The sequence below is a fragment of the Pinus tabuliformis genome, chromosome X, assembly GCF_031772625.1.
Source record: "Pinus tabuliformis cultivar Carrire ecotype Pingquan chromosome X, CPIR1, whole genome shotgun sequence".
NCBI lineage: Eukaryota > Viridiplantae > Streptophyta > Pinopsida > Pinales > Pinaceae > Pinus > Pinus tabuliformis.
In genome coordinates this window covers 53,054,181-53,065,410 of record NC_142308.1, presented here as the reverse complement: position 1 = coordinate 53,065,410, position 11,230 = coordinate 53,054,181, and the positions used below count along the sequence as shown (strand labels likewise).

The 11,230-nt window shown below is 39.2% G+C and overlaps 1 protein-coding gene across 1 annotated transcript; it reads left to right on the top strand.

The window, feature by feature from the left end:
- Nucleotides 1-4,405: 4,405 nt before the first annotated feature.
- Nucleotides 4,406-4,735, top strand: LOC149138297 (uncharacterized). Its single transcript, XM_089450324.1, has one exon. The coding sequence runs from the start codon at nt 4,406-4,408 to the stop codon at nt 4,733-4,735; it is 330 nt and encodes a 109-aa protein (XP_089306450.1).
- The last annotated feature ends 6,495 nt before the right edge of the window (nt 4,736-11,230 follow it).

The window sequence follows — 11,230 nt, the reverse complement described above, 5'->3', positions numbered from 1 at the left end:
GCTGCCATCGTTGCTGAATCCATTTTATTAATTCCTTCTCAGTTGGTCAGGCCCTTATAAACTTGCAAATTAGGGTGTGGTCCTTCATATACCCTCTATACTCCCCTAGCTTGTTATTAGGTATTACAAATTTGGGTTTTTTGGTTGCTCTGGGCAAGCATTTTCCTCCCAGCCTAGACTGCCATTCAGCTCCTAGTACAAGTAGACCCTTCTCGCGGTTCCTGTCTCCGCCTGCTACTCCTTGAAGGCTCGTCTCACCTGTAGCTACACTTCAGTAGGAGGGGATCTCTTGCCCCCCTGTCATCTCACTCATCCCTCTGTCAGTCTGCTCCTTTGTCGTTTTGCCTCTTCCCTGTTGCAGTCCGTGGAGATGCAGAACTGGCAGGCGTTACCCGCAAGCCTGATTCCCAACCATTCCTGCTTCTGGGGTTTGCAGGTATGTCAGGCGTTGCCCGTAAATCCAAACCCTAACCGTTCTCGCCCTCATTGCTCATCCGCTCTTTCCCTCTCATTATTATTAATTAATATTATCATTAAATAATAATTAATTAAATTAACAATAATATTATTAATTATAATTATAATAATAATATTTTTTATTGAAATATTATTTTTATTATTATATATTTATTATAATTAACAATAATAATATTTGTTATTGTAATAGTATTTTTATTTTTATATATTTATTAATAGTAGATAAAAAAACACTTTCAATTATATTAATCATATGTCATACCCATATGTATACTTATTTAAGAACACTCCAAATACCATAGGTCAAAAACTTTTCTTAAAATATGTTAAAAGCCCATCACAACAATTTTCTGCAAATATTTGCCAGATTCCTCTCTGGCTTTAACTTAAGCGTTCCTGTACTCTGCAAAAACCTAGAAATTCGGGCGCTCAGTGGTCTTCATGGAGTCGACCTCTAGACTCAGGTTCTTGAAACCACTCTTCTGCCTACAAACGCTCGTGAAATGGCTTTGAAGCTCGTAGACAGAGCATTGATGGGGCCATTTACGGGGATTATTCTAAGCCCATGGCAATTTTGATTAATCGAAAGGATGGAAATGGAGTTGTTTTCAGTATGATTTTTTGGATTTTCCGGTGCTAAAATTTAGTGGAAAAATTTAAAGTGAAATCTTGATTTGTGTTATTTAAACTGGTTTTTTAATTGTATATGGATTCAACACCTTGAAAATCCCTAGAGCACTTTGATTGTGTAGGATTACCAATCAAATTTGTGATTTCAATATATTCTTGCCAGATCTTAGAGAAATTAAACCTACAAAATCCAAAAAATTTTAATAAAAAACCTCATTAAAAATAACTCAAAACAGTTAAAAATACCTTAATCATAAAAAGTTTTATGATTTTTTCTTTTTAAATAAAAAGAGCTAGCTATTTAATTTTTAAGGGTGAATTATATTTTTATGGTACTAAATGGCATTGTATATGAATAAATGGACACATCACTTTGACCTTTTTGAATAATCTGAAATGTGTACGACTGCTTTATCTCGTCTTGAATAATTGGAATGACGATATCATGAGGAACACTGGTAGTAATATTCTAGGCGTCACGTGGGTTTAGCCAGTTAGAAAGGTTGGCAAAATTGTTTGTGATTTTATCTATATGGGTTTTTTTTTTTTCCATAAAGTGACATGTTTGTTCACTATGATGAAGTTAAAAATAGATATTTTAATTGACAATTTTGGCTTTTCCGAAGTTATAAGTTTTTTGTGTTAGTTTGTGGGTTGTGGATACTAGTCTAGAGCCTATAATTGGTGGTGGTTTAATGAGACAAATTTTTGATGTTTTTTCGAGAAGATTTTCAAGATGATTTTGCTTGAAATTCTGTCAAAAATTGGAGAAATTGTAATTTGAAGTCGTTAAATATGTACAATTTATAGGTACCATGGGGTTTTCCAGGGCGTTGAATCCATTTCTACATTCAAAAATGCAATTTAGACAACAAAACGTGATCATGTTACCAAGAATGGTGTCACCAAACTCTAGCCAAAAAGGCAAAAAAATGTTGTTGTTAGACTATGTCCTATATATTAACTTGGGCCTCACCCAAGAACCCCAATCAATTATTCATTCCTCCATATTCAATAAAAAAATTAAACAAATATCGAAAATACCCTAGGCACCTCCATAGAGAACATTGAACCAAGTGATGGAATGTTTGTGTGTGCTTGTATTTCTATCAAAGTTGATTTGGAAAAAAACTTCTTTGAAGTGGTTCATTAAAAATTTTGAAGTTTAAGAACTATAACTTGGATTTACAAAAATCCTTGCCGGATTTTCTCTATATATGACTGGAATTTCTATAACTTTCCAGGCAACTCCACCTCGTTATACTATGTGAATGGATAAGGAGTCGTCTAACGAGGCGGAGGAATTGCCCGGAAGGCCAAAAGTGGCCGGAATCCGGGCAAAAAATTTTCAAAAATTTTATAGTGACACTGTTTGAATCGTATTTTTTATGGTGGAAATAGATTCAGCACCATCAAAAACATCTAGGACACCTAAAATTTTGAAGTTTAAGAACTATAACTTGGATTTACAAAAATCCTTGCCGGATTTTCTCTAAATATGACCGGAATTTCCATAACTTTCTGAGCAACTCCTCCACCTCGTTAGGCTACGCGAATGGATAAAGAGTCATCTAACGAGGTAGAGGAATTGCCCGGACGGCCAAAAGTGGCCGGAATCCGGGCAAAAAAATTTCAAAAAATCTTGTAGAGGCAGTGTTTGAATCGTGTTTTTGATGGTGGAAATGGATTCAACACCATCAAAAACGTCTAAGACACCTAAAATTTTGAAGTTTAAGAACTATAACTTAGATTTACAAAAATCCTTGCCGGATTTTATCTAAATATGACTGGAATTTCCATAACTTTCTGGGCAACTCCTCCGCCTCGTTAGACTACGCGAATGGATAAGGAGTCGTCTAACGAGGCGAAGGAATTGCCCGGACGGTCAAAAGTGGTGGGAATCCAGGCAAAAAAATTTCAAAAAAATTTGTAGAGACAGTGTTTGAATCATGTTTTTGATGGTGGAAATGGATTCAGCGCCATCAAAAACGTCTAGGACACCTAAAATTTGAAGTTTAAGAACTACAACTTGGATTTACAAAAATCCTTGCTCGATTTTCTCTAAATATCACTGTAATTTCCATAACTTTCCGGGCAACTCCTCCGCCTCGTTAGACTACGCAAATGGATAAGGGGTCGTCTAACGAGGTGGAGGAATTGTCCGGACGGCCAAAAGTGGCTGGAATCTGGGCAAAAAAAATTCAAAAAATCTTGTAGAGGCAGTGTTTGAATCATGTTTTTGATGGTGGAAATGGATTCAGCGCCATCAAAAATCTCTAGGACACCTAAAATTTTGAAGTTTAATAACTATAACTTGGATTTACAAAAATCCTTGCCGGATTTTCTTTAAATATGACCAGAATTTCCATAACTTTCCGGGCAACTCCTCCGCCTCGTTAGACTATGTGAATGGATAAGGAGTCGTCTAATGAGGCAAAGGAATTGCGCGGCGGGCCAAAAGTGGCCAGAATCTGGGCAAAAAAATTTCAAAAAATCTTGCAGAGTCAGTGTTTGAATCATGTTTTTGATGGTGGAAATGAATTCAGCACCATCAAAAACATCTAGGACACCTAAAATTTTGAAATTTAAGAACTATAACTTGGATTTACAAAAATCCTTGCCGGATTTTCTCTAAATATGACCGGAATTTCCAAAACTTTCCGGGCAACTCCTCCGCCTCGTTAGAGTACGCGAATGGATAAAGAGTCGTCTAACGAGGCGGAGGAATTCCCGGATGGCCAAAAGTCGCCGGAGTCCGGGCAAAAAAATTTCAAAAAATCTTGTAGAGTCAGTGTTTGAATCGTGTTTTTGATGGTGGAAATGGATTCAGCACCATCAAAAACATTTGGGATGCCTAAAATTTTGAAGTTTAAGAACTGTAATTGGATTTACAAAAATCATTGTCAGATTTTCTCTAAATATCAATGGAATTTCCATAACTTTCCAAGGAACTTCTCCGTCTCGTTAGACTACGCGAATTGATAAGGAGTCGTCTCAGCCCATATTTAAGGACCACTCAAATGTAATGCCTTGTTTCATCAGAAAGCGAATTGATAAGGAGTCGTCTCAGCCCATATTTAAGGACCACTCAAATGTAATGCCTTGTTTCATCAGAAACTGTGGCGATCGAGAAAACCAGCTGCGCAAGTTAAACATCGCTTACTGTTTTAATAACTCCGCCATTAGTTTCCAGATTTTTTTTTTTAAATGTAGTAAAACAAATCCATCCGAACCCAGATGTAGCCATATAACTCTTTCAAATCCAAACCAGTACCAGTACCGAGATACTTTAATCACAATGGGTACCTCCATCTCCATATCTTCTGAAATTGAATGCCAGACATCAAGAATAATATTCTCCGATGGCGCTCTAAACGAATTCGGGAAGCACATCAAAGCAGAAAAGATAATTCTACAAAATCCGGGCCATTTCCTCTGCGATTCGGATACTCTGTTCGTCGATCGTTATATGGTGGCTGTTGGTTTAGATGAGGAATTGAAGATGGAGCAGCTCTACTTTCTCCTTCCACTGCGTAAACTGCACTACGTGCTATCGGTCTCAGACATGGCTATGATCTTCCGCAGAGCTAATATGGCCATCAAATCAATAGAGTTCCAGTATGACTAGAAAATCCAGACTGCCCCTTCATACGAAAAGTCTAATGGGAAGGAAGGGATTTCAAGAGTAGAGTGTCACATTTCCCACGCCTTAATGTAAACCCAGGAATTTTCTGAGATGCAATCCACAAATGTGGAGAAACATCCTTCAAATTTCACATGGACGCTGTTAAGAAGTGTTGTAAGAAGCTTGAAAACGTCCATAAAGTTTATGTATGTAATGAAAATATGATTCATTACATTTATGTTGTTGGATTTATTCGCGCCCACTTGTTCTGGTTAAATATTTGCAAGATTCCCGGACCAGATCCATATCTTTAAATTTACTTATTCCTTCTTTGGTTAAATATTTGCAAGATTCCTGCCTGGCTTTAACTTCTGCGTTCCTGTCCTCTGCTAAACCCTAGAAATTCGGGCGCTCAGTTGTCTTCATGGATTCGACCTCTAGACCGGGGGGCCTCGCCCTTCTTCCGTTTGAGATTTGGGCACTCAGTAGTCTTAATGGATTCGACCTCTGGAAGGGGCGGCCTCCCCCTTCCCCCTCTGAGATTCGGGCGCCCGTGGTCTTCATGGATCGACCTCTAGACGTCGGGTAGCGGCCTCCCCTTGCCCCCCTCTGATATTGATGCATTCTGTGCTCTGGTTTCTTCACTGGGTAAAGTCTGTTAAACATACTCGTTTTGTCAAAGATTTGGACTCAGGTTCTTGAAATCACTCTTCCGCCTACAAGCGCTCGTGAAATGGCTTTGAAACTCGCAGACAGAGCATTGATGGGGCAATTTACTGGGATTCTTCTAGGCCCATGGCAATCTTGATTGAAAAGAACTGTGTCATTTTAATCGAATGAACTGTTGACCGTACCTTTGAAGTTGAGAATTTTATGATTTTTTATTTATTTTTAAATAAAAAGGAACTAGCTACTTAATTTTTAAGGGTGAGTTATAATTTTATGACACTAAATGGCTTTGTATATGAATAAATGGACACCTCACTTCGACCTTTTTTCAATGTTCTAAAATGAGGAACACTGGTAGTAATATTCTAGGCGGTGTATGACTGCTTTATTTCGTCTTGAATTATTGGAATGACGATATCACGAGGAACACGGTATTAATATTCTAGGCGCCACGTGGGTTTAGCTAATTAGAATGGTTGGCAAAATTGTTTGTGATCTTATCCATATGGGTTTTTTCATTTTCCATAAAGTGACATGTTTGTTCATTAGGATAAAGTTAAAATGTATTTTCCATAGAGTGACATGTTTGTTCATTATGATAAAGTTAAAAAGTAGATATATTAGTTGGGAATTTTTGGCTCTTGTGAAGTTATAAGTTTTTTTGTGTTAGCTTGTGGGTTGTGGGTACTAGCTTAGGCCCTATAATTGCACCTAGATTTGATGGTGATCTAATGAGGCAAATATTTGGTCTTTTTCGAGAAGATTTTCAGGTTGATTTTGCTTGAAATTCTGTAAAATATTGGGGAAATTGTAATTTGAAGTTGTTAAATCTGTACAATCTATTGGTACCATAGGGTTTTCATAGGCGTTGAATCCATTTCTACATTCAAAAATGCAATTTAAACAATGGAACATGATTAGCTTACCAAGAATGGTGTCACCAAGCTCTAGCCAAAAAGGCAAAAAAATGTTGTTGTTAGACTATGTCCTGTATATGAACTTGGGCCTCACCCAAGAACCCCAATCAATTATTCATTCCTCCATATTCAATTAAAAAATAAAACAAATATCGAAAATACCCTAGGCACCTCCATAGAGAACATTGAACCAAGTGATGGAATGTTTGTATATGCGTGTATTTCTATCAAAGTTGATTTGGAAAAAAACTTCTTTGAAGTGATTCATTCAACTCTAGATAATTAAAAACATATATAACCTATGGACTATGAATAGTGCCCAGACAATTATAAAGTGTGCCATGAATATGGGCATTTTGTCGAAACTTGCCCAAAAAATGCAATCATTGAGCAAGGGACTAAGATAAAGATCACTAGAAACAAGAAAAGAAAAAGAATCCCAACAACAAGCAACCAAAAAATGCATCTTATACCAACCAAGCATAGCCCTTAGTTGTAGCAAACACAACCCACTAGATTAGGTCGAGCCTTAGGATGACCTTGCTTGTCAATTCCACTAAAAGCACCACCAAATACTCATAAAGGACAACCCTCAAAAGGTAATGAGCCTAGTCCTACAAGTAATAGGCACAACATCTTTTCCCATTGAGAAAACATCCCTACATTAGAAATAGTATGAATCCCTCTATTTAACTCTTGTACATCCTTTGAAGTTTTGAATTTGAAAGGAAACCTCAACTTTGCCTCCTCGCTACAAGTAGATAGAAATATTCACATGCAAGATGTGGAACTACATCATTCTTCATGTTGTCGCTTTTAACGACACCCGTAGCACAAGTGCTGCAGGAGACATAGAAAGCTTCCTAGAGACAGCCTCTGGGTTGATTGTAGACCAGTGCCTAAGACATCTTAGATAGAGGAGTGAATTTGAGATTATCTGAGGGGTTAGTTTCACTTCAATTGTCACGAAGTTTTAAAAAGAGAATAAAAGGGGGTTTGGTTTAATAGTCTGTCATCCAGGTAAACTCAAGCCGATACATGGATCCAAATGCTCAGGGGGTAAATTGGGCTAACCTCAAAGAGAAATGTCTAGTTCTGGTGGCCGACACACAACAACAGAGAGCTTTATATTGAAGTTGTAGTAAAGTGAAGAGGAGGAAGGGAAGGAGGGAATTCGATGCATAGGGTTGTAAACAACAAAGAATCCTAAACGACGATTTTCCAATAGAAATATGGAAGAGGGAGGAGATGAAAGAGCCGAAATAGTGGAGCGCAAATTAAGTTTTCAAGCCATATTAATCATGGGCACATTTGTATCCAAAAGCTCAAGCAAATATGTGCACATTACAGGTACTTAAGTAAATTTGTAGCTAACACAGGTACTGTTGCTACTTGGTAACAAATATACAATCACGAACAAGGGAGAAACCAACAACTTCATCACACTATTTTAGAGGAAGAAAGACATATATGGAATGAGATTACAAAGGGGAAAACATACTGCGCATTGATCTACTTGGAATCACCAGGGAGTTTTATTAATACTTGAAGGGTCCAAATACCAGCCCATTACATTCAGCATGCGTCGCTCTGATCCCTCATGAATAGACCATTTAGAACCAAGAATGGCATCTTAGAATTCAGACCCCCGTGGGTGCAAAATCCTGGAACCTCTATTAAGTATTTCTCCCCTTATTTATACAGAGAAGGGGGCCTCTGAATCCACATTTACAAAATATCTCAGCTCAGGGCCAACTATCAGATTGACAAGCTGCCTAGGCCTACGATAGCTCAGCGACCCTAAAATGATTTCTAAGGATTTGATTCCTTTCTTGGAAATACATAAAAACTATAGAATAAACATATATTACGGAAAATAGAAACAAGGGAATCTGAATGATGATGGAGGAAGTGTCCCTCTGCTATTCCTGTGAAGGCCTCTGATCAAGCCATGTCTCTGCCATGATGTGTCTTTCTTGCTGCTCGGCTGGTTCCTGTCACTTTCATCTTAATTTCCTGAATTCCCCACTCTCTATAGTTGATAGCGATCAACTATGTTTGTGTGTCACTGAGCATAAACAAAGTTAGACCGGGCAGTGCTTTATTTCATATCTGAATAGAGCTCCATGCCGAGCCATTAAATCTTCATGAGCCCCCCATATTGATTTACCATTGCACCATACTTCATTCAATGCTTCAGCTGCCGATCCATCCGCCTTCAAAGCCCTATACCATACTATTGGGGCTTTACGACCGCAAGACTTTTACTCTGAAAGGTGTTGCAGAACGACGGGTTCTGATGCTCCTTGGCCCCCTTTGGTTTATCCCCTGTCTACATTTCTTCTCATACGACTGGGGGCTATGACTGGGTGCTTATCCCAATAGCGGAGGCTTCTCATCGGTGGCTTGAAATCGGGGACTTTTAACTTGGATTTGCGACATTTCAACTTCTTCGATCCTTGATAGCCCTTTAGTGATTAGCCCTTGGTTCTTCGGTTCTTTATGTGACCATGAGCTACCCCCCTATCGGAGCCCCTTTTATCAGTGGATAGCAATCAAGGCTTCAAATTTAATCTAACAACGTGCCTCAACTAGCAAACGTCGATTTGCCATCTCCGATGTGACGTCATCCTCTGCCACGTGTCATCTTATGAGTGGTGACACGTGTCGCCCAGATATGCCCTCTTTAGACCCTTGAAAATGCCATATCTGCGTGCCACATGTCTCTCCATACTGCCATGTTAGCTGCCATGTGTCTTTATTAGGACCAATCATGTGCTGCCAGGTGATGAGCCCCAAATTTGGTAACTTGTTGGGCTCATTTGGCCTAATTATCCTTGTTCAATCCTTCATTTTTCATAGCTTATGCATTATTTTTCAGTATGTTTATGTCATTTGTATGAATAAGGGTAGTCACTCTTCCTAGGTGGCTAACACGTGCTCATTTCAGGTTTTTTTGACACATGTTGGAGCAAAACCGAGCAATCATGGGCTAGCAGACAGCGAAGCTTGGGTTGAGGATTCGTAGGAGGGTTGTCTATGGCATTAAATAGCCTTCCTCGGGATCTTCACCCCCAACTCCAAGCTACAAAGGCCACCAAAACCGGACCTAGAAGACAGCCAAGCAGATTTTGGAAGGAGCTGTCTACTCACAGTTTGGGCAGCCAAGCCCCATAGATTTAGGAGGCCAGCTAGGGCCCTCGTGGTGTATAAATGTTAAGGCCTCAGCCTTCATGAGGGACTTTTGGAAACTCTTAGATATTTTGCACTACAGTGCTGCTAGCTTTTTTCTGTTCTCTTGTAGCCATTTTTGGCATAACTCTTGACTTATGATCATGTTTTGATAATGAGAAGCAGTCTGATTTTATCTCAACTCTGAGTTTTCTATAGGAGCCATAGCTCTCGGGGTTGGGCCCAACCTGAGAGCCTAGGGCTTCCTTCTTTGTACTATTACCTTTCCTTTATGCATCGTTATTTTCCTTTTATGCATTTGAAACGTATTTCTGTTGGGCAGATTTAGTTGTGTTGGTTAAATAGGTCACTGGTTATGAATAGAATTGCTTCAGATGTTTAAAATAGATTGGTAGGATAATAACAGATAAAGCTCCAATAAAAGGGTCAACAACACTCTCAGTTTCACCTCATCCTTATTGGATCAGGGGCTGGAATTGAAGAAATAGTGCTGCCCCAACAAAAACACTAGTTTGCTTTACCATGCAATCCTTAGTGTACTGTTTTCATTTGTAGAAGTTAGTTATGGGTTCTGATCTCTGAAATGTTTCTTTGCATGATTGATGTACATGGTTCTCTTTACAAATAACGCTGATGTTCATTCGTTTCATCGACAGTTAGATTAGATTAGCTAGGACTTTGATTATTTGTAGGATTTTTGTTGATTCGGTTGAATGTACACCGTGCAGGGCATCTCTACCACTCTCTCATCCACCTAAGCTTCATCAAGGCCAGCTGTTCCCTCTCCTAGTTAGGTTCCTCGTTTCACACCTGCCCTTTTGCCCACGTAACCCTACCTTCTTGCTCCATCATTGTCTCAACCGTCTTGGGGCCAAGTTAGCCTTGTACACCATCTCACCTCTCCATCCATCAGTCCCTGGGTCACTCCAGGTCCCCATCCTACCTCCCTATCCATTCATGCATCTTCCCTCACTCACCCATCCTCTAAAATCCACTTTTTAAACATCCTGTAGAAATTTCTGAACATCCTGTAGAAATCTCTGAACATCTTGTAGAACCCCTGCAGACTTCCTGTAGAAGCTCCCAAATGAGGTTTCTTGATAGCCAAACTTTGTGGAACTCTCCGGAAGGGTGTTAGGGACTCCTTAGACCCTCTCTGAACCATCCCAACCTTTTCTAAGAATTTCTCCTCCTTCATCCACCCCTGCACAGTAAAAGCCAGTCAAAAACACATTCATGATAATTCTAATAACTTATTCAAAAATACAAAAAGATGTTTTCTTCAGGTAGAGGTAGTCTAGACACATGTATTTTACCTTCATAGAAGTAATGGCATCTCTTTCAGTAGTTTGCAGTCTCTCCTTTGCATCAGTAGGACTAGCTAGTAGAATTAGGGTTTGCCAGGGTTTGCGTTTTTCTTCAGTTTTTCAATCTCTTTTCGCAAATAGATTAACTTCCTTCGAGTTAGCTTTCATCCATCAATTAAAAAGCTTCTTCTAAGAGCTCATAGAAGTTGGCTTAAGCTCCTAGTGGACTTGTGCCAGTTGACCAAGTGACAGCTGCGGCAAGAGCTAGTACTTGTGCATACAGCACCGTCGCTTCCAAGTTTGTTACGAACTACCAGGTTGATAAAAGTAAAGAAGGGAGTCCCAGGAGTTGCAGCATTATTGCTGCAATACTGGAGCCCACCATCTTTTTGGCGCCGTTGCCGGGGAAGCGT